The sequence below is a fragment of the Magnolia sinica genome, chromosome 2, assembly GCF_029962835.1.
Source record: "Magnolia sinica isolate HGM2019 chromosome 2, MsV1, whole genome shotgun sequence".
In the NCBI taxonomy this organism is placed as follows: domain Eukaryota; kingdom Viridiplantae; phylum Streptophyta; class Magnoliopsida; order Magnoliales; family Magnoliaceae; genus Magnolia; species Magnolia sinica.
In genome coordinates, this window is record NC_080574.1 from 28,328,568 (window position 1) to 28,352,082 (window position 23,515).

General features: G+C 44.4%; 4 protein-coding genes across 5 annotated transcripts in view; all 4 read right to left on the minus strand.

Moving 5' to 3' along the window:
- Window positions 1-9,287, minus strand: part of LOC131236820 (dihydroorotate dehydrogenase (quinone), mitochondrial) — a 30,834-nt gene extending 21,547 nt beyond the window's left edge. The window contains exon 1 of one of the 2 annotated variants that reach the window (XM_058234286.1): window positions 8,654-9,287. In XM_058234286.1, the coding sequence (XP_058090269.1) occupies window positions 8,654-8,788 (135 nt within the window). In that variant the 5' untranslated portion in view covers window positions 8,789-9,287. The remainder of the gene's footprint in view (window positions 1-8,653) is intronic. The other variant, XM_058234285.1, reaches the window with a different exon arrangement.
- A 6,649-nt stretch (window positions 9,288-15,936) lies between these two features.
- On the minus strand, window positions 15,937-18,117 carry LOC131224683 (uncharacterized). Its single transcript, XM_058219978.1, has 3 exons — window positions 17,062-18,117; window positions 16,442-16,902; window positions 15,937-16,186 (listed from the first exon to the last, which is right to left on the minus strand). Exons 1-3 carry the CDS (start codon window positions 18,115-18,117, stop codon window positions 15,937-15,939), a joined length of 1,767 nt encoding a protein of 588 aa, XP_058075961.1.
- Window positions 18,118-18,453: 336 nt separating this feature from the next.
- Window positions 18,454-19,146, minus strand: LOC131224689 (uncharacterized). Its single transcript, XM_058219990.1, has 2 exons — window positions 18,888-19,146; window positions 18,454-18,785 (listed from the first exon to the last, which is right to left on the minus strand). The coding sequence occupies exons 1-2, from the start codon at window positions 19,144-19,146 to the stop codon at window positions 18,454-18,456; spliced, it is 591 nt and encodes a 196-aa protein (XP_058075973.1).
- A 344-nt stretch (window positions 19,147-19,490) lies between these two features.
- On the minus strand, window positions 19,491-20,291 carry LOC131224695 (uncharacterized). Its single transcript, XM_058220004.1, has one exon. The coding sequence runs from the start codon at window positions 20,289-20,291 to the stop codon at window positions 19,491-19,493; it is 801 nt and encodes a 266-aa protein (XP_058075987.1).
- Window positions 20,292-23,515: the final 3,224 nt, after the last annotated feature.

The following is a 23,515-nucleotide window of genomic DNA, read 5'->3' on the forward strand; positions in this document are numbered from 1 at the left end:
ATATGGACAATCATGTTACCCCATCACCACCGTCCGATGACTACTCAAATACACTTGGCCCACAACTAGAATCAAGGCCCACTTATTGTAGATGAACTTGACTGTGGGCTACATGTAGGAAGTCCAGATGGTTTATATGATCAGGGACCAGATCTGTTCCAATCCCATTTTCTTATATATATTACATTGTTCTTTTAATGCCAAATCTTTAATTGAATCAGTTTTGATTTAGGCCACTTATTATGACCTAATGCATGTATACGTGGCTAATTATCTAATTGTTTGTTTGTGACGCGCATCATATTTGTTGATGTGTTGGATTCAAGACGAAACCTGGACTGTCTACGAACTGGATGTATGTTATATATGTGAAATGGGTCACATAGGCTAACGTGTATTGTTCTCACCTCACCCTGTTGGTCCAAATGGCCCTACCAGGGTTGTATCCTTATTTTTCTTTATTCTTTTCTTTTTTTGACCTTGTGTGTGTTTGGGCCATAATCTAGACCCATTCAGTGCTAGTAGTGAATATATTCATGGGACTCCATGCCCATCCAGATTCTTAAAGTTTATGGCCCAATAGAGTTGTCAGGCAATTAAGTAAAGTGACAAAGTTGACCTTGTCATTCCTTTTGGTCTATGGTGTTATAAGGTAAAGAGCGAGCCCATTGCTTGAGCCTTGCTGAATTTTGCAAACACTAACTAATGTTATAATGCAGTTGTGCTCAAGTATTTTGGTTAATATTTGTGATAAAATCCTGGACTATTGCATATATGTACTTGTGAATGCTTAAGACCACGTACATATTCTTTACCATTCACTATAATTACACAAATATGATTTAATTCATCACAACATACCCAACTAATGTAATTGTTTGTCTTTAAGTTGAAAGGCATGGGTTAATTTGCCATGTAGGTCATTTAGGCCTACCTTAACCACACTAGTCTATGGACAATAGACAAAATTATGGGTATCATGCCCATCCAGACACTGTAGATCCAAGTCTAATAAAGTGGCTAGACAAACAACAGATAATGACTTTCATGGCTCGGTTCACTCGTCTCTTTGTCCATGTGGCGTTGAGAATATCCATTATGGGCAATTAGTTTGGGTGGGATCCTAGTCTCTAGGAATTAGTGGATAACTTTGGTTACGTGTTCCACCAAAGTGGTCTTGATTAACGATGTCCATCGGCTCTTAGATTCAAAAGTATGGCACAAGTGTCGTGTGTTAAGGATCAATCAATGGGCGTTTATCTCCAAACATGCAATGTTTACCCAAAGGAGTTTGTCATTTGACTTGAGCTAAACAGGGTGGGGTGGACGGTGTTAACAGTGTGGGATTAAATGATCCATCTTGCCACAAAGGTGTTAGACCGTTTCGGCTTACGTTGTTGACATTCAACCAGTCTCATGTTGTGAAAACTACTCATGAGTTGCAATCTCAACCCAAAGGAACGGGTCGTAATGATACATTGGGTTTCAAACAAGGATTTGACAATTAAGCTCGTCATCTTGGGTAACCTAGTCTACTTGCTCATTAATTTGATAAAGTTTAATATAATAAAGTATCTTTTATTGATGCTTAAGGTTTAATTGGGTCTTTCCTTAGCATTTGCTATTGCACCTTTTATGCAGTCATAAATATTGGATTCATTCTCCCCCAATTTAAAGGTTTTCCTACCTTTAATGGCTCCAACTTTTTGGAATGGAAGGAAACATTAGAAATTACCCTTGGTCGTATGGAATTAGCCTTAGCATTAAATGAGGATCAGCCTTCAGAACCCACTGAATCCAGCTCTACATGTGATATTACTAAATATAACTAGTGGGAACGGGTAAATAAGCTAAGTATAAAGATTATCAGACATTCCATTCCTAAATCTTTTCGTAGAGGTATACCTGAGAAAGGAAATGCGAAAGAATTCATTGAAGAAATCAAAAAAAGGTTCACCGAATCCGATAAGACAGAGACTATAACAGTTCTCACTGACTCGTGTCACTGAAATATAATGGAGATAGAATTAAGGAGCACATTATAAAGATGGTCGATCTCGCAGCTAAGTTAAAGGTAATCTAATTGAAAATTAGACCTAGTGGTCTATTTTGTGTTAATTTCTCTTTCATCAAGTTTTAGTACTTTCAAAGTCGATTACAACACCCAGAAGGAAAAATGAACCTTGACTGAGCTGATATCGTACTGTGTACAAGAGAAAGAGAGACTTAGGAAGGACCAACCAAAAAGTGCTCATCTTACATACTCCTCTCAAGGGAATAACCCAAAGAAAAGAAAGAGAGGCTATTAGAATAAGGATAAAGGCATGGTAGCATGTGATGGTGCAGAGTCGAAGAACAAAAACCAGATGGTAGGCAGTATTCGAAGTATCTGTATCACTACAAATTTTGTTGGCCGGCGATACGGAAACTATAACGATATCATCGATAATTGGACATGCGAGGAAACATTAGGGGAAAATGGGGAAATTGTGGAATTTTTCAGTGAAACTTCAAGAGATGTTAAAATACACATTTGCATATTTAGGAATAAAAAAATTGCAAAAAAGAATGCATATATAATATATTTCCATTTAATGGAGGCCTAAAAGCGTGTGTTGTTTTAAGAAATCAATCCAACCTCCCATTCGAACATCCATTGATATTTCAGAATATCAACAACATGATATTTTGCTAAGAAATCATCGACAATAAGAAATGAAACGAAAGATTATAGTCTCGATATCGCTCATGTTGTGATAACGATAATATCGCATATCAATATTACCATCAACAAATTGAACACTGCACACAACCATGTGCCTATAAATAAATAAAAAATTTAATAAACAAAATTTTGGCAATATCAATACATCGGCAATATTATCAAAATATCATTGACACGTTAGCGATACGACACCTGGAATTTACAAAGTTGAAAATATTGGCAATATCCATACATTGGCAATACAAGTGGCACCTGAATTTACACAATCGAAAATATTAGTGATCCATTGCCGATACTTGGGGATACATCGCCAATACCTAGAATTTATGATACTACCAATGTTATCGATATCAGTACCAGTGTTATCGGTATCGTAAAGCTGGAGATACAGACAATATCGGGGATATTTCGATAATATTGGGGATACTTTGAACAATGACGGTAGGACCTTGCTACTTCTGCAATCAGGAAGGTCACTTAAAGAAACAGCGTTATGGGTATAAAGTTTGGCTCAAGAAAAATAGAAACAAAAATAAATGTAAAGATTCCTGCCTAACAATATGTAAATGTCATAGAAGGGTCAAGCCCTTAAAAGGTGATATGCACAAAGAATCTTAGTCCGGACAAAAGAGTATTATCGCTTTTAAATATAGTTGTACCTGTAACGACATTAAGAAAGGGAAAGCCAGATATCCATGGAAATATTTGACCCTTTAAGGACGAGAGACATTCGTCTCGAATCCCAAAGAGCCTCGAAATACGTAACCAAAAATCTTATCCCAAAACATATGCATGCCGTCTAATCACTTGATTGGTAAGGGAATAATGAAAGACTGTTTTGAGCATTATGACAATTTAAGGTCTGCACTTGGCCTTTCGGATATCATGAAAGTGATTATATGGGAGAAATTGTGATCCATAAATAGGTGGCATATAAAGGTGATAAAGAATTGTGCTCATATACAATAACACTAGCTAAGTGGAAGTGTTCAAATAAACAAGTTTAGATTACAATGAGTGCCTTATCAGTGAGAAGTCCATTTTAAAATTCGTTACATGGCAAGAATGTTGTTACGGATGAGAATGCAATGTGGGCACTTGCGACTCCATGCATTGAAACATATTTTAATGCCTACCACAGAGCCAGGTGTTAAGCATTTCGGTATTGCATTCCTCTAAATTAAGACAGGACAACTAAGCGTATGTTATAGTTCTTTCATAATCGTCAAGTGTTTGTAAATCTCCACTGATAATTGCAACATATCTCGTGAGATCCTCAGGATCAGTGGGAGTACAGAAATTACAATTGCATATGCATTCCAGTTAACTGATGTTTAAACTTTAAATATCTTGTAAAGTCTCGATCTCGTAAGATATAGACTAGATGCATACATAGTGCACTGTATAAATTCTAATGTCATGTGTGACCAAAGTGGGAGAATCATTGCTGTCATGTGTAGTCACATATGCGCATACATATGCACTTATTGCATATGCGATCAACGCATATATGCGATCACATACATTTTGTATGGGAACATATGCAATCACATTTTTTAAATGCAAAATCTCAACTTTTTACCTATAAAAAGGCATTTAACTCTCCTCTATTTTTTGACAAACAAGTTCAACAAACAATCCTTTCGCAAAAAATTTAGACACAAGTGGTAAAGACGCTAAAAGCATTTGAGCCTTTAGTCATTATATTGAGATTAGTGGACAGAGATGAGAAGCCAATAATGGATTACATATATGTTATGATGAAGAGGGCGAGAAATACGATCATGAACCATTTTAACCATAGAGAGCATAATTACAAGCCCATTATAGATATTATAGATAAAAGATGGGACAACCAAATGTCATCTTCATTGTAATCAACTACCTACATTCTTAACCCAGCTTGTTTATTCGCTTACCCCGATCCGGCATAAGCACAGACTATACATATTGTTGGATTTATTGACATGTTAAGAAGAATGCTTCCAGATAAAGAAGAACATGACAAAATTTCAGCTCTACTGGACTTCTATACAAAGAGTGAGGGCATATTCTCAAATAATATCATCATCAGGCATCGGACAATGAATTGCCAAGTAAGTAGTATGAAGGTCTCGACTCTCTTACAAATAGTTTTTTACGATCCAATCTACAAAATTTAACCCACTTAAATTATTGTTCTCAGCTAACTAGTGGGTTGCCTATGGAGTTAACACGAATAAGAATGATTCAGCTCTAAAGAAAGTGGCCATCAGGATTCTTAAACTCACATATTTTGCTAACAGTTGCGAGCACATAACAATAATAACCGTTATACGTTCCGGGGTCAAAACGGCCGTAACAATCCTATGACAATATTTTTCAACAAATAAAAAAGGGTTGTAACGGCCAATACGGGAGCTGTAACGGCCGTTAAGGCCCGCATCATAAAGTAACGATGGTGGCCGTTATGGCCACCGTTACCGTTTTGGAATACCTTGGTTGCGAGCGCAACTGGAGCACATTCAAAGTGCTAAGTTTGGAAAAAAAAAATTGTTAACATGTTATAATTTGGGATAATTGTAACTTGTAAGTGTAAGCTCATGCTTAATGCACTTTCTTTCATGCAGATTCACAACAAGAAAAGGAATCGCCTTGAACAAAAGAAGCCCGACAACTTAGTATTCGTCCAATACAATTAAAAATTGCGAGAACGATTCTAGGCTAGGAAAGAAAAGCCTGGTTCTTATGACCCTATCAGCTTAAATGAGTTGGATGCAGATAATGAGTAGCTCGTGGAGACATAGGACCGAGCCTTTACTGGCGAGGAGCTGACATGGGCCCAAGTTAAAGATGTCGCATACGGATCGACACTTGGAAAAGGTACTTCTGCTCAAAGGCAAAGGAGAGAGAGGCGAGTAGTAGCAGTCAGCCCATGAAAGAGATTGAGAAGATAGGAGGAGGATATGATAATCAAGTTGAAGATCCACTACTAGATGTTGATGAAATATTAGTACATATAGATGATGATGAAACAGAATAAGAAGTATATGTGGAAGAAGGAGATGACTCCAATGATGACAGCGATGATGACGATGGTGGTGATCAAATACCACAATGGCAAATTGATCAATGTATATAGCATTTAGTATTATTTTGTTAGTGTAGTATAACTTGTAAATTATATTTCCATTTTCTACAATTAATAATAAATTAATAGCTTGTTCATTTCATTGGAACTTGTTAAGTGTCATTTGTTAACTATATTGTTGACTGTTAATGACTTGATGTTTCTTTAATTCACTGTTTAATTGATTTTATTTCACTCCAATGTATTTTAAATATGTAAAATTAGTTATCTATTATCTTAGGAAAGTTCCCAATAATTTCTTACATTTTTTATATTTTTTCTTATTTTTCTCCTATTTTTTATTTTTTTTTTTTCAAAGAAAAAAAAAACAAATATGCGGTCACATATGCGATTGCGCGATCACATATGCGCACAGGTTGCGTATGCGATATGACAACATTGGGGAGAATGTAAGACATCAGAAGGCCACACATGGCATTAGCCATCGGGGCAGAACAGTGAATGGTTTGGATCAGCTGCACAGGCATAAGGTGGGACCCATTGAAGCTATGCGTGTACAACCTGCGGTGTGCCTTGAAGTACCATACTCAAACCCTTTTAAGGGTTTTGTATTTGGCTATGGGACTCCTCTCTTCCAGAGAGGCGTGGAGACACGAGATGCCGGGAATCTGTGATGGGACAGACTCTCGACCGTCAATCAAGCCTATAAACACAAGGTCTCAATCCCCTCTTCGATCACCAAACTCTAGCATCGAAAGCCCCATCGATCGTTAGTGAATCGGAGCAAAAAACTCAAGAAATTAACTGGTCGATCTTCTTTGACAAGCTTTTCGATTAGCATCGATGGTGGATTCAGGTGTGTTACATGTGTATCATGACCCTCTTATCTACTTTCTTGAATAGCATACGGAGATCCAAAATTGAGAAGTTTCATTTTTCCAACAACGTGTGCGATACAAAACACACAAGTAGTGTCGATATATCCCACCTATTTAATTCGATGAGCATTTTCAATTTTTGATCCATTTTTTTACCATAAATTGTGTTAAATCAGTGTCAAATGGTTATAAATCCATGATTCTTCATGTTTTGAAGAATCATGGATTTGGAGCTATGATTTCGAGATTTCGGAGAGATGGGTTGAGTTGTGGAGTATTAGGAAAAATTGAAACTTTCTAATTTCTTGCAAATCAGTTGCAATCTTTGTATCCAAACACAAAATCAAACATGCATGTAACTAAACTAGTGATTCTTGGTAATTTGGAGATTTTTTAGAAAAAAATATTTTTTAATTAAAAATGTATTAAAAAAAAAAAACAAATTTCCACTTCGATCAATGGTCAATTAGCCCTCACTTCAGAGTATTCAAGAGTGTTTGATGAAATCATCATCACATGCACTAATTTTGAGATTTGGGGGAAGATGGGCTGATTTGTGGAAAATTGGAGAAAATTCAAAAAATTTCCAAATTTTCTCAGATCAGAGAAGATGAGTATTAGCATTATGTTAGAGAGTATCTTCACTGGTATCATTCTAGTATGACCTAAGTATAGTATTGTTAGTTTGTGGAGCAACATTACTATGCCTAGCCCCATCGAGATGGAGATGATGAATTTAAGCCACCGCACTGCTCTATGTGGATTTGAGCCACAATCACACACATCGTTCATATGCATATTTCTAGTTTTCTACTTCTTCTTTTGCTTTTGAATTTATTGCTTGTGTTTCCGTACATGTCTTCTTACATTTATAAATTATATGAATAGACTTTGAATATACTAGCATCAATTTAGTCAGACAGCGCATAGTTTAGGAATCCATACAAAGGAAACCTATTATGTGCACTTGTTTTTTGTGATGTTTTGATTTCTAAATGTGTATTGATGTCATTTTTAACAATCACTAAAGTTTCATTGAAATTTTTGACCAATTTTCCAATGTTTCCCTATGTTTCTCAACAACGGTGATACATTACGTGATACAACGAATATATCCCATGCGATAACCGATATGTATTTGTATCGCGAGGCTGCAATACATTACACGATAACGATACGGAAAACATTGGTTCAACATTCACCAAACTCAGCCTTAATAACAAGTTGAGGAGCATTTTTTTAAGCACTAATATAAAATGAGAAGTAATGGGGAGGCTCACTGCTGCGGCCCCACCACACATTGCTCGAGACCATTCATCTAAGAGGTTCCACCATCGATGAGCCTATGGACGCCAATTGGTTGGACCAGCTTATCAAGTCTTCAGGCCTGGCCGGCCACGGGCTGGATTCAAGCTGGACCAAAGCCAGCCATGCTAATGACAATTCAACCAGCTGCATACATATTTACCATATGTCACGATGATAAGTATAAAAACTACATAAATCTTTAACCTGGTCGAAGTTGAGAGCCCCAGCCTTGTGTTACCCAGTTGGGCACAGAGCCAGACATGTTTATGCCCCTAGATGTGCCATATGGTGAAAATCTCACCGAACAGAGACGCTCAATATCCAAATTTAAAATTAAAATTTTTTTAAAAAAAAGGCATGCAACGGCACAAATTTGATCACATTCGTATGGAGAGGAGGTTCACTGATCAGCAGGAATTTTGCCATCTCCATCATCCACAGTCGGCCCTAGAAGAAGGACGGTCTGGATCAACGAGGGGTGGGGCAGAGACGGGCATTCCTCCCTCTCAAACCTCATACAAGATATCTGTGGTGCATTTCTTATCTCCGAATTCTTCAACTGAATGCAGACACAGAGCCCTAACATTCTAGGCTACTAAATGCCACAAGGTGAACTGTACCAAAACGCTTGAAATCCAAAACATCAAGGAAAGGAGACTATGTTGTTTCTACCTTCTTCGAAGAGTGCGGGATGACGGGCCCCCCACCCGCGGCCGTGCTCGATTGCCGTAGGCCACCAAGTGCTCCAGCTTTGAGCCGTCTATTCAATGCCTCTCTGAGGAAATTCCTTGAAACCCTAACTGCCATCGTTTCTTGTATGAGAAAAACCCTAACCCCTCAGCTTCAAAGATGTAAAAGGAGCTCCTCCTTGTTATTCCTCTGCCGATAAAGAAAATGAGAGAGGGAGAAAAAGATATGGGAGTGGGAAAATAGAGAATTTCTGTTTTGAGATTCGAGAGCGAAAATGCGGAGAGATTTCTAGGGTCGGAAAAGAAAGGCGAGAGCTTTTCGCGCCTCTGCGCTTTTTTCTTTTTATTGTCAGCGGTAGGAGCAACGAGAGAGGGAGATACTGCACACAGCCCTTCTTATTCGCGCCTTCTGAGGTGGTGGAGATATTACACAATGCTCCGGCCGAATGTCCGTACGGTAGTGTTTGGGCTTTGAGTTTGTGAAAGTGGGCCCATGATCCGGTGATCCAAACCAATCACACGATGCACCAGGATGTGGAGGGCCTATGAAGCATAAATCTCGCAGATGTAAATATCCTAACCCTTCAAATAGTGCTGGAATTAATAGACAGCTAAGAAACAAAATACAGCAAAGGTGGGCCATAAATTGGAAGAACCAAATTTTTAAAAAAAATTAAAAAAATGGAGGGTTTCCTTGTCCAGGGTGAGACCATCGTGTCAACGGCTTGGATCAATGAACGACCATGAGTCCAACCTGTAAAAACTCTCAGCTTGGGGAAAGGGAGTTCATTTCGCCAAAGCCGCAGCTTAGGAAAGCCAGCATGCGTGCGACATTGGGCCCACGTGCGGAGATGGTCTGATGATCAGAGTCGTCCCTGTTATGGGTGCCACTGTATGAGATCCACGTAAGAAACTTGCTCTGTGCAGGTGATTCTGGCCATCAATAAGCGTAGATGAACATAGAACGTTGAGAAGACCTTTTTAACGGCCCATACTCAACAGAAGAGATCAAAGGTCATCAATGCTTGTTGGCAACAGCTAGTCTGCTGCCTTACGCATAATTACACTGACAAGGCGATTCCACTGCAAAGCTTTGTAGGTTAAGCTTAACTTAACAATGCCGTGCTTGGGTCAGCATTGATGAGTAAATGAAATCCAATCCGTCCATAATATGCGCCCCCTCGTGATATACATGTTTCCAAAATCAGTCCAATGAAAATTCAGGTAGGCCACGCCACAAGAAAGAGTTCGGACAAGGACATTCTCCATCTAATCCTTTAGATTTTGCTGGCTTAGCCCTGCTCTATGTATGGCATTCATTGTTGGAAAATTTACGGAATAATATTTTTTCTGTAAAATATGAAATTCGAAAAATACAAATTAATCTAAAATAAAGACAGGCTGAAGAACATCTGAAACGATGTCCTTAAAGCGTTATATGCCTCTACTCAAGTGAATTGAGTATGCTTATAGGTTACAGGCAAACCGCTTCTAGGATACGACGAGCCTGGTGTGGGTTTGCGTTCAGCAAACACGAAGGCCCACCAATGGAACTCTGTTACACAATGTGGCAAAAATAAAGAAAAGGAAGAATCCCAAAAAAAGAGAAGAAGAATTCTGATATCAGACCACTGCACTGGTCTGCAAATGAACTTGTTCTTAGACCACTCTGTTGGTTTGAGTCCGATCTTCAGGCAATGGACCAGAAAAATCTTGTTGTATAGGTTGGTGTATTTGGTCAGTGGGCTCTGATTCGTATGAGTTTGCTGGAGTGAGTTGAAATGGTTTGAAAACCCATCCAAACTCTCTATTTATAGGCAATGGTGGCTGGGGGGTTATAGTCTGCAGACATAAATTCCATTAAGTCATTTCTGGTTGTTGGAAACTAGCCGTTTTATGGCCGTTTTTTTACTGTTGTGCATGAGCCATAACCACTGCTGCATGTGATTGTTGTGAGACAGCAGCTGGCCGTTTTCTAAGTGTTGGGCTAGCCATACAGCAGTTACAGCTGGTCTCTGCACTAATGGCACAGCTGTTACAGTTTCTGCCGTAAAAACTCTTTTCAGTGTCTCTATATATACTGAGAGATCTCTCTCCCAGTCCTCTAGTCTCTCTGCCAACCAGCCACCCGTCTTAGTCACTTAGTCGCACCGCGACTCGCACACGTGCGAAGTGCAAAGTGCGCTACTAGCGCCTCTACAGCCACACTGCCTCATATGCCCACGCCCTCGCACCGAGCCCGTGACCGAGCCCGAGCACGCTCACCTCATGGTCCTCGAACTAGGTAAGCAAATATTATAGTACTCCACTGTTTTCATTTAAACCTAAAACACTTCTCCTCTTTTGTGGGATTATTCCCCAAAACTCACAAAAAGGTGTTTTTCAAACACTTTTTTATATATTATATGATGACAAAATCAGAACCACCCTCCACTCGGCGCGGCGAACCTCCAAGGAACCTCGGTCTTGCACAAAGGGTTAGCAAAAGAGACCCTAGCTTAGCCGGGGGACCCTCCAATGCCTAAGTCAGGTCAATGGAATCTGGGTAAGTTGCTTGCAGAGAGAGGGTGTGAGATCGTGCGTACTTGTAGCAATGGGGTTTCATTGTATTTATACCTGATCATCGGATTGTCTGGGTCCATTATTCTCGGCATGATTTACTCAATCAGCGGGATACTAAGATCGTGGAGATATTATCCGCAATCCAGGGATCATGTAGCATATCACGGCCAAAATAACTGGTCACATTCGCTTATGGTAGTTTCCAAGTTCGACGTGAGGAGCCCATACCTCGCTTCGGGCTCGGCTTGGGTCGAGCAGTCGGGGGTGTCCGGTTACAAGCATCTACCTCAGACATGCCTAACCTTCGTCATAGAGTTCGCTCAACACAGATCGTGTCACGAGCCGAGCTTCGGCACGAAGGGGACGTACAGAGCCTTATTTTCAGCATTCTGAAAGCTCTCCCTCCGAGTTCCGAGGCGAGGGTCGGTCCTTGCCCAGTCGTGACGAGTCTCCCTGCTACCCAGGCGGATGGTAATATTTGTTTCTGGTCGAACAGTAGGACAACCTAGAATATTTGTTCTGAGAACCTAATCCGAGCCGACTACTGGCCTTGGAGTAAGAGTGCCAATATAACTTAGCTGGGATTCTTCTTCAGTCGTACTTATCATTTCATATTCATGTATGTCCGACTTGATCAGGAAGACGTCGGTCCTCGGAATCATAAGGGGCCCGGATCTTCCCATAACAGAAGCCCCCTACTCTTCGAGGTCGGCCACGGACTTAGAGAGTAATTACATGGAAAATCAACCGCCTCATCTGCTGGACCTTCCTCGCATGTCGATGTCATTATGATTCCAGCATTTGAAGCGCTGCCTCCTCAGGATTTCGGGCCTGCAGGCTGTCCTTTAGTGGATGCATGGCGACAGTTACGATTCCGAATAATTGTTGATCCTATGATAGTTGCTCAGGAACCGTTTCGTATACCGGAGCGCGCTGTTCAATGTTAGAACCGTACTGTCTGACAGGGACCGAGCCAGTAGCAAACGGTCACGTGTGCTCTGGAGTCGACTCACGACGATTCGGCTGCGGCCATCATTCTTCGCCATTAATGCAAAGATTCTATATGGCCTATATAAACTCCCTTCAGAATCGCTCTCCCCACTTGTATTCTGAATTCGAGTGTGTGCCGGAGGAGGCGATTTCCAGTGAAAGCGATTCCAACCGATTTCGAGTTTCCGACAAGGCGATTCCGGCTGATCAAGCATTTTCGGGCAGAAATGATTCCCGGTGATCGTCCGGTGAGTCTTTTTTTCTTGTACTTCCTTATATTCCTTCCAAGATGTCGTCCGATCTGGAGACGGTCTGGGATTTGAATGATGACTCCGAGCCGGGGAGCTCTGATGATGAAAGAGGGGCATCTAAAGGCCCCTTTGAAGTTGTGCCTCTCTTCCCTCCACCCCCAAAGACAGAAGGAGGCGAGGGGCTCAAACTCACCGAGCTAACAAGAAGAAAACAGCTAAAGCCCCCCGAGGCCCAGTCAAAGAGGCCGCCGAGATGCCCGCGAGTGAGCGGGCCTCAGAGACTGTCTCAGGAGGCTCTGTGCTGACGGAGTCTCAGATGGGGTGGATTCGCTTAGAGTTCGATATCCCAAACTCTGTACGGATAAGGGCACCTGAGGCCTTAGACACTGCTGGCGCGCCTGCCGAAGGGGAGGTAGCCATTTTTTTGTGCACTGCAATGTGGGGTTCGACTCCCTTTGCATCCTTTCGTCCGAGCCCTAACAGCCTACCTCGGACTAGCTCCCGGGTAATTCACCCCCAACGCTTGGAGGGTGTTAATTTCTTCCTTCATCATTTGACGTCAAGTCGAGAATCCGGAGCTGACCCCAGAGGAGTTGATAAGCCTGTACTTGGTCAAGCACGACAGCCAAGAATTCATGGTACTACTTCGGGGCCCGAGGCAGTAAGGGGTCGGGGCTAGTAATGAATCTTTCGTCCTCTAACAAGGACTAGAAGAATAAGTGGTTCTGGGTTACAGGCGAATGGGAGGTGCCGGCAGCCGAGCTTGGGACTCTGACGACTCAGGTCCCCACCCAATTTTCAAAACCAGGTCGGACTCTAGGCATTCCCTCTTTTTTTGTGCCCTTCTTTTTTACTCCAGTCGGACTGAAGCTTTCTTTATCCTTGTAGATTTCCCAAGGGGTCTGCCTCTCCACAACTCGGACCAGAAGAACCGCATTGCCAAGGCTAGGGCGTGATCAGGAGAGCTTCGCTCCTGGTTAGACCTGATCACAGTCGCCAACCTTCACTATTCCGGGCTTTACAAGTCCCAACCTCTCCCAACATCTTTCAGTAAGTTTCTCTCTTCCATTCCCTTTAGAGAGGTCAAACTTATTCACTTGGTTGCTGATTTGTTATTCTTTGCGCAGGCATGGCAAAGGCATCTGGTTCTCAGAGGAGAAAAGCTACCCTAATGGCAAAGGAGATGTTGAGGGCTGAGCCTCGGATGGCAGGCTGCTCCTCGCGGGGAGGGCCCCTCAGGTCCAGTTTTCGTTGCTACGGCTCTGGTTGCAGCCCCAATTTCTGTTGTCACAGCTCCGGCTGTGGCACCCACCGAGGCCCGAGTCCCAGCAATCATTGTTCCGACTCAGACAATCATTGTTCTGACTCCTTCCCTCCCACCTACCGTCGCTCCCCCTACTGTGGAGGCTCCTCCTGCAGCCCCCGGGCCTTACAATGTCATACCCTCTTCTTCCGAACAGGATGGCTGACGATATGCTTTCTCCTCCCGATGCCGGGAATGATCTTAGGGCCGAGGCTCAAGTCTCAGCAGGCAGCTGGACTGGGACTGGGGAAGCAGTGGGCTCGGCCCAGGTGGGGATGAGCAGCGGGAGGTTCGAGCCGGGATATCATATATCTTGCTTGGTTCCCTGGGCTACTAAGCATACTCCGGAGGAGGAGATAGCCAGCCTCCTCACTAAATCGACGACTCTTTTCTGAATGACATGGCTTCCGTATTCTATAAGGTATCTTCTTCTAATGTTTCTCAGCTTCCATTTCCCTTTTTCCATTCATGTGCTCAAGCTTCCATTTCCCTTTTTCCATTCATGTGCTCATACTTTCGTTTTTCATTCAGTCCATCCTGAGGTTTCTTTTGACTCAGGAGAGCGTGCGGGAGCTGGAAAAGAGAGATACCGAGGTGGAAGTCCTCAAGACCGAAGTAAGGATCTTAAGGGATGAAGCCACTTTTCTCCGTTTGAGCAAGGCGAGCTGTGCTGGCAGCTTGAGGATGAGAAGGCAAAAGAGCTCCAGCTGCAGTGGGTCGTGAATGATCTCGAGGCCCGATGCAGTGCGGCGGCGGCTGAGCTAACACGAGCCAGGGCCCATGCAGATTTGTTAGCCAAGGAGAACGCCCGATTGGGTGAAGTCTTGGAGCGGACTAGGGCCGAGGCGGTAGAAGAACGGAACCGAGCTATCTCTCAAGCAATGGAAGCTCAGTGGGCCGAAGATGATGCCTCTATGACTGTGGCAGTGGCCGCTGCGGTGGTCGCCTTCAAGGCTTCAAAGGAGAGGAAAGCCAAAGCCATCAAGTTTTATAACTGTGGCTTCGATGCTTGTATTAAGGTGGTCAAGGATTTGTATCCAGACCTCAACCTCGAACCTTTATTGTCCGAAGAAGCTGGAGAGAAGCCCGTCAAAGATGTCCGACCAAGCCCTAGACTCCCAAGCTCCTCCGACCGCATAGTTTTTAGTACTTCTTGACAGAAAACTCGATTTTTTTGTGATGGATTTTATTTTTTAACCCTCTGGAGAGGGCGCCTAGATGATGATGATTTTTGTGTTAATTGGTAGTTAATCTTTGGATGTTGCCTGTCAGTTGTTGATTGCTAAACTAACTTGCTGATAAATTAGTTTGCTTTAGGTCATTGCTGAGCCGATTTCCTGATGAGTCAGCCCTTTACAATGTCGTCGCGTAGGACTTTTAATCCTTCAAGGCCTTATCGTTGTTGAGTTTGGATCCCTAGGGGATCGGCTTGTCCCACAATTGGCAAGGACACTTCATTCATTAGTCAGGTGGCAAGCCGACTCCTCTGTTGGGGAGTCAGGTCACTCGTTGGCTTTTCCCCCCGATTTAGAGGGGATGCCTTGTAGAATTTTGTCGGATACGCTAACCCCTTCTTTAAGGGATCATCTTATTTAGTTCGCCCCTGCTTACGAGAGGCGACTTTTTCTCAGTTCGTTTGCTTAGAAAAGAAGAGGCATGAATTTTATTAGGTGCCTTAAAGGTTGGTCACTCAGAGACGTACACTTATTGAGGGCCTTAAAGGCTGTCACATCAGGGATAGTAGACTTTTAGGTGCTCTACGTTCCATTGGTGGGGAAGCTGACGACCCTCGAGGTCTTCCAAGTGGTAAGAGCCCGGTTTGGTCGATCGGACCACATGGTAAGGTCCTTCCCAGTTAGGTCCGAGTGCTCCGACTCCCGGCTCAGTGGTATTCTGGAATACACGCCGAAGGACCAGGTTCCCAGGGTTGAACCTCCTGATCTTGACGTTGAAATTGTAGAATCGCGCCACCTGCTGATGCCAAGCAGCGACCCGGAGCCTTGAGATCTCTCTGACTTCTTCAAGTAAGTTTAGGTTAGCTACAATCTGCTTGGAATTCTGGTTTTCTTGATAATTCCTTACCCGAGCCGTAGGGAGACCAATTTCATCTGGCACCATTGCTTCTGAACCTTAGGAAAGCGAGAATGGAGTTTCTCCAGTTTAGGACTGAGCTGTGGTCCTGTAGGCCCGGAGAACGAACGGGAGCTCCTCGGCCCAACTGCCTTTCACTTTCTCCAATTTCGTTTTAAGATGGTGCTTAATAATCTTATTGACCGCTTCCACCTGTCCATTGGACTGTTGGTGCTGAGGCAAAGAATATGCATTTGTGATACTAAGTTCTTGACACATGCTTCGAAACTTGTCGTTGTCGAACTGCCGGCCATTGTCTAACACGATGGTGTGCGGAATCCTGAACCGGCAAATGATGTTTTTCCAGACAAAATCAATCACCTTCTGTTCTGTAATTTTCACAACGGGCTCGGTTTCGACCCATTTAGTGATGTAGTTGACTGCGACGATGGAGAACTTAACTTGCCCCTTTCCTGTGGGCAATAGGCCGATGATGTCAATTCCCCACTAAGCGAACGACCATGGACCGCTCATGGGAGTCATTTCCTCTGCAGGTTGTCTCGGTACAGCCGCATGGGGCTGGCATTTGTCATACCTTTGAACGTAGTTCTTCGAGTCCTTCCTGAGGGTTGGCCAGAAATACCCTTGTCGGAGTATCTTTAGGGCCAGGGCTCGGCTGTCAGAATGGTTTTCACAGATTTCTTCGTGAATCTCCCAAATCACATAATCTGCTTTATCAAGTAGGAGGCACCTGAGGTAGGGTTGAGAATGCTCTTTCTTATACAGGATACCATCCAGGATGACGTACCGCGCTGCTCTGACTCTCAGGCGCCTAGCTTCCAATCGATCCGAGGGGACCTCGCCAGACGTGAGGTAGTCATAGATCGGGTCCATCCAGCTCGGAGTAGCATCTACTGGATTGACCGCTTTCTTCTCCGCCTGGTCGATGCTCAGATGTTCTATGAACTCGATGGGGATGATTCGCGAGATCTTCCCTTCTGTGGCCGAGGCGAGTTTCATTAGGGCATTGGCCCACGAGTTTTCTACTCTAGGGATCTGATAAATCGTGCAACTCTAAAATCTTTCAATTAACTTTCTCGCCTCGCCTAGATAAGCGATCATCCTCGTCTCCTTGGCTTCGTACTCAGTGGAGATGTGGTTTACTACCAGCTAAAAATCACATCGGACCTAGAGAGAGTGGACACCCAAACTCACCGCCAATCTGAGTCCAGCTAATAAAGCCTCGTACTCCACCTCGTTATTGGAAGCTTTGAAGCTAAGTCTGATCGCATGCTGGATGGACGTGGAATCAAGTGCAATCAGGACGATTTTGGCTCCGGCTCGTTTGGCGTTAGACGACCCGTCTATGTTGAGCACCCATCCTGGCTCTGGCATTGCCTTTTGATCACTTGGGGGAATAGGCAGAGTCATCTCAACTTCAATGCTGATCTCTTCTATGCTCGGAGTGGTGAATTCGACAATGAAGTTGGCCACGACTTGGCCCTTAAACGTGGTCTTTGGACGAAACTGGATGTCGAACTCACCAAGTTCAATGACCCACTTGGTTAATCGACCTGAAACTTCGGGCTTCTGGAGAACTTGTTTGAGAGGAGAGTTGGTCAACACCACGACAGAATGAGCTTGGAAGTATGGACGTAACCTCCGAGCTGAGAAGACGAGACTAAGTGTCAGCTTCTCCAGAGCTGGATGCCTCGTCTCGATGGGCACCATGGCTTTACTCACGTAGTATACGGGATGCTGCTTCTCTCCTACTTCTCTGATCAGGGCTGAGCTGACAGCTGAGGCCGAGACCGCGATATATAGGAATAGAGGCTCGCCCTCTTCGGGTTTAGACAGCAGGGGTGGTGAGCATAAATACTGTTTTAATTGTTGGAAGGCTTGCTCGCATTCTGACGTCCATTCTACCTTCTTATGACCCTTCAACTGCTGAAAGAAGGGGAGGTATTTGTTCATAGCTTTGGAGATAAATTGTCCGAGCGCTGCTACTCGTCCAGTGAGGCATTGTATTTCCTTGACAGTCTGAGGCGAACTCATGTCGAGGAGCGCTTTGATTTTGTTGGGATTTGCTTCAATGCCTCTCTGGTTGACCTGGAACTCGAGAAATTTTCCAGAGCTAACTCCGAAGGTGCACTTCGAGGGATTCAGCTTCATCCAGTACTCCCGGAGGACGGTGAAGGTCTCTCCGAGATCTATCAAGTGATTGGACACTCTGATGCTTTTCACCAGCATATCGTCGACGTACACCTCCATAGTGCGTCCGATCTTTTGAGCGAACATCTGATTTACCAGCCTTTAATACGTGGCCCCAACATTTTTCAGGCTAAATGGCATGACCTAGTAATAATAGAGTCCCTTATCCATGACGAAGGTAGTCTTTTACCTGTTTGGGGGGTGCATCGCGATCTGATTGTACCTGGAGTAAGCATCTAGGAAGGAGAGTAATTCATGGTATGTTGTACTGTCTACCAGCTGATCAGTCCGAGGTAATGGGAAGTTATCCTTTGGACATGCTTTATTCAGATCCGAGTAGTCTACATAGACCCGCCATTTCCCATTGACTTTTTTGATAAGTACCACGTTTGCAATCTAGTCGGGGTAACACGCCTCCTCTATGAAACCAACGTCGAGCAGGATGAAGACCTCGTCGGCAATGGCCTCGTACCGCTCAGCATCGAATGGTCTTCTCTTTTGCTTTACCGGTTTATGGTCTGGGTCCACGTTCAAACTGTGGACCAAGATGTCAAGAGAGTTCCCTGGCATGTCTGCATGCGACCATGCAAAGACGTCCGTGTGTTGCCATAGGAAAGTTAGCATTTCGGACCGTTGCTCGGAACTTAGTGACGTTCCAAGCTGGATGGTCTTGCTCGGGTCTGCTTCATCAAGGGACACTTTCTCCAGGTCTTCTATAGATGAGTTCTCTGTGGGTCCTCAGGGATCCAAGATGTTGATAGCAAGCATTTGTTTCACGAATCCCTTTTTGACTGCCATTGCGTAACATCTCTGAGCCTCGCGCTGGTTGCCTCTGAGGTAGCCTATTCTACCCTCGGCTGGGAACTTCATCATTAGGTGATAGGTCGAGACGACCGCCCTCATTACATTGAGAGAGGGTCTGCCCAGGATGTCGTTGTGTACGGATGGTACATTGACAACAAGGAAGTCTACCATAAGGGTGACTTGATGTTGCCCTTCTCCCACAGTTACTGGGAGGGAAATGGCTCCCTCGGAGATCACTCTTTCTCCAGCAAAGCCGTGTAGGGGGTCTTTACAGGTTGAAGGCATGACTGTAGAATCCTCATTCTTTTGAAAGCCTCGGAGTAGACCACGTCAGCTGAGCTTCCGATGTCGATTAGGATACGGTACACCTTATGGTTAGCTATGGTCATAGTAACCACCAGGGCATCGTCGTGCGGATGCTGGATTCCGCATGTGTCGTCCTCTGTAAAGGTCATGCTGCACAGGCTGACCTGAAGTTCCTTATTAGGCCGCTCAGTCAGATGGACGTGGTGTTCCGGACTCTTTCGAGAGTGGGCTTTCCAAGCCCTATTTGAATCTCCCCCACCAGAGGAGCCCCCAAAGATGGTGCAAATCCCGACTAGCTCTTCCGTGGCGTTATTCGGTTGTTCTCATTCTCGCTCTTCTTTCCAAGCGGTTCTTTCTCCCTTAGTATAGCGGCGCAGATGACCCTTGCAAATAAGGGTCTCGATCTCATCCTTGAGGTCCACGCAGTCGGCCGTGTTGTGACCGTGATCCCGATGAAAGCGATAATATTTGCGTTTGTCGCGATGTTCCGAGTCGACCTTCATGCACACAGGCCAATTCAGAAGTTTTTCTCCTCGGATGTCCAGTAGAATCTGCTCGGTAGATGTGTTAAGGGGAGTGTAGGAACGGAATTTTCCCTCCGGCCTTCTGCTCGGGCTCTGATCGCGAGGGGTACGGTCATCGGGTCCCTTGCCGGACGGCTGGGACTCCTCGTTCTTAGGCCTCTTCCCTTTACCAGTCGGGTTAGTTACTTGGACATTCTTGCGGGCGTTGGTGAACTCCTCGGCATTGGTGTATTTCTGAGCTCTGGCGATGAGGTCAGCCAACGTCTTTGACGAATTCTTCCCAATAGAAAAGGTGAATCTTGCCTCTTTCAAGCCGCCGAACACTGCAGAAAGTGTCATCTTATCATCATAGTCTTCCACCTGTAACGCTTCCTCATTGAAGCGTGTGATGTAATCTTTCAGTGATTCCTTGGGCTCTTGTTTGATGGTGAACATGTGAGTATTTGACTTCCGACTCTTCTTACCACTAATGAATTGGGTAAGGAATAATCGGCTAAGTTCTACGAAGGATCCGATAGAGTTTGGCTTGAGTTGACGGTACCAGCTCCGAGCGGATACTGTGAGTGTAATCGAGAATCCCCTGTACATCATCGCATCCATTGCTGTCTAAATTTGCATCCACGAACGATAAGCTTCCACGTGCTCGGACGGGTCACTTGACCCGGAGTATTGGATGACGGGAGGTATCCGGAACCTCTGTGGCATTACCTCATTCATGATTGTTGAGGTGAAGGGAGGCTCGGTCTCTTCCATCATTGCCTGGACGATGGCAGGAACTGACGACGGCTGCTGCTTCTTTTCCAGCATCAGGAATTTGTCGTTGAGCTCCGCGAACCATTTTTTTCAAGGGTCTTTGTTCTCAGCTACAATCTCTTGGGTGTTTTCTATTTCTGGGGTCCTCCTTCCCCTTCTCCATTCTAGCTAATGAAGGAGATCCGTAGGTGCCAGGGTTGAGGTGACCGACGCATTGGTCGAAGCTCGAGTAGCTGTGTTCCAAGCCGAGACTCGGATTTAGGTTGGGGGAGGATTCTGACTCGAACCGGTGCCCGAGGGCGTTGAGGCGCCTCGAGCCTCATACTCCTCGGCGCGGAGTGAGCTTCCACGACCAGACCAACTGGTTCGGGAACAGGATTTTCCTGAGTCAGGTGTGGTTGTAGCTCCTATTGCTGCTTCATCCTGTTCACCTCATCGCACAGGGCATGTATCTCGTTCTTCATGGCTCGATGCTTACTCGCCCGATTGCGAGAATGCTAGGATGGCCTCGGGGCTGATTCGGCATGAAGTAGTGAGGAAGAGCAAGTCTGCTTATTTGGCTCCGGCTCGCCATTATGCTTAAGAGTAGGAACCTGACCTTTTATATCAAATTCCCATAGACGACACCAAAAAATATTGATGACAAAATCTGGACCACCCTCCACTCGGCACGGCGAACCTCTAAGGAACCTCGTTCCTGTACAAAAGGTTAGCAAAGGAGACCCTGGCTTAGCCGGGGGACCCTCCGATGCCTAAGTCAGGTAAAGGGAATCAGGGTCTAAGTTGATTACAGAGAGAAGGTGTGAGATCTTGCGTACCTGTAGCAATTGGGTTTCATTGTATTTATACCTGATCATCAAACTGTCCGGGTCCGTTATTCTCGGCATGATTTACTCAATCAGCGAGATACTAAGATCGTGGAGATATTATCCGCAATTTAGGGATCATGTAGCATATTGCCGCCAAAGTAACCGGTCACGTTCGCTTATGGTAATTTTCAATTTCGGCGTGAGGAGCCCATACCTCGCTTCGGGCTGGGCTTGGGTCGAGTAGTCGGGGGTGTCCGGTTACGGGCATCTGCCTCGGACATGCCCGGGCCTTCGTCATAGAGTTTGCTCAACGCGGATCGTGTCATGAGTCGAGCTTCGGCATGGAGGGGACGTGTCAGGACAGAGCCTTATTTTCAGCATTCTGAAAGCTCTCCCTCCAAGTTCCGAGGCGAGGGTCGGTCCTTGCCCAGTCGTGACGAGTCTTCCTGCTACCCAGGCGGATGGTAATATTTGTTTCTGGTCGGACAGTAGGACAACCTAGAATATTTGTTCTGAGCGTTACGCCAACTACTTTGAGCCTAATCCGAGCTGACTACTAGCCTCGGAGTAAGAGTGCCAATATAACTTAGTTGGGATTCTTCTTCAGTCATACTTATCATTTCAGATTCCTGTATGTCCGACTTGATCAGGAAGACGTCGGTCCTCGGAATCGTAAGGGGCACGGATCTTCCCATAACATTATATATTATTTTTTATTAAAATATATTTTAAAATCAATATTTTTGCAACAATCTCCCACTTGATTTTTAAAAATTCTTTTTCTCGATTAAACATTTCTGCCAGAATAATCAGCTTATATGCATAAAGAAAGATATCTTTCAATTTTAATCTTTCCTTAGTGTAAGTATCTCAAAACTCTGTCGAAATGATTGGTAGTCATAGCGTTGAATGTTGAGAGTCAAATATTGCATATCTGACCCCAGTTATTACCTGAATTTACGAACATGGTACTGTTTAATGCCCTATTTTAATCGTGTTGTGTTGCAAGGTGGATTTATAAGCGTGGACTGAAAAGGGCACTAAAAGTATGGATTTAACGCTCAGAATTCACCAAGGCAAGGGACAGACTCCAGGGGACCAAGCTCGATAGATTTACACGCCAGATATCTGAGAAAATCGAGAAACTGAAACTCAAGTGGCCCGAAATTGGTCCAAACTGCAAGATCACAGGGTTTTCAACATCCGTTCAGCTCAAAACTTCATACATGGCCTGAAGATTATAAATGAACTGTACATGTCAAATTTGAGCCATCGGATCCCTGTAGAAGTGGCCTAACAGACATATCAGCCCCTTAAATCCTTAAGTGGGGCCCACTTGATCTCTGAATACTCTTTAATTTTGGACTCAACGCCTTAAATGTGGGGAAAAACGGATGAAAGGTACGGATTTCTCACAAGCATCACAGTGGACCCTAAATATACAGTGAGTGTACATAGTGTACACGCACCGGCTGTGCACCGGATGGTCAGCCCGGTCAAAGACGGGCTGACCCGTCTTCTTCTTGCGCAGGAACAGCGGACGGATGCTGTCCGTCCATTTTTCAGTAGTGGGGCCCACTCATCATCTGGTTCGATGATCTGAACCGTTCACCTGTCTCAGGATATGGCCAAGACCAAGCCTAGGTGTCCTTTTGGTCCCATGCATGAATATACACGTAGATCTCTGTTTAAACACAGGATGGATGGTAGAAACAAAGATTCACTGGGCCTCATCAACAGAAAGCCAAAAATACACCTTCCCGAGTGAAATTCCGAAAAGAATTCAATGGACGACGTGGATTTCTTTGATAAAACTGATTATGGACCCCACCAAGCATCAGCACCGACCCATTCCGCAGGCCCTGTTTACAGCGCGTCCGAGACCCGGATGCTGCAGGCCGTTTTTCAGACGTGGCCAGGATCGGTCCGACGATCCTGGCCGTTCAAAGTCGTTCCAATGATTGTACGACCAAGTCCAAGGGACCTGAATGGGTTGGATCTCGCATCAGATGAAGGATTTTGCTGAAAATCACATCAAAACGTAGCTGTGCTGCGTTAAGGAAGCTTCCGTCCGAATTTCCACCGCCTCCAGCTCTGCGTAAGTTCTCCTTCCTGTGCACATGGCTGCGAGAATTCCCACCGACTTCCATCCACCGTCCTTCCCTGCTTATAAGAAAGAGAGAGAGAACGTGAGGGGGAGGATCGAAGGCTTGGGCTGGACGTGAAGCACAGGAGAGAGAGAGAGAGAGAGAGAGAGAGAGA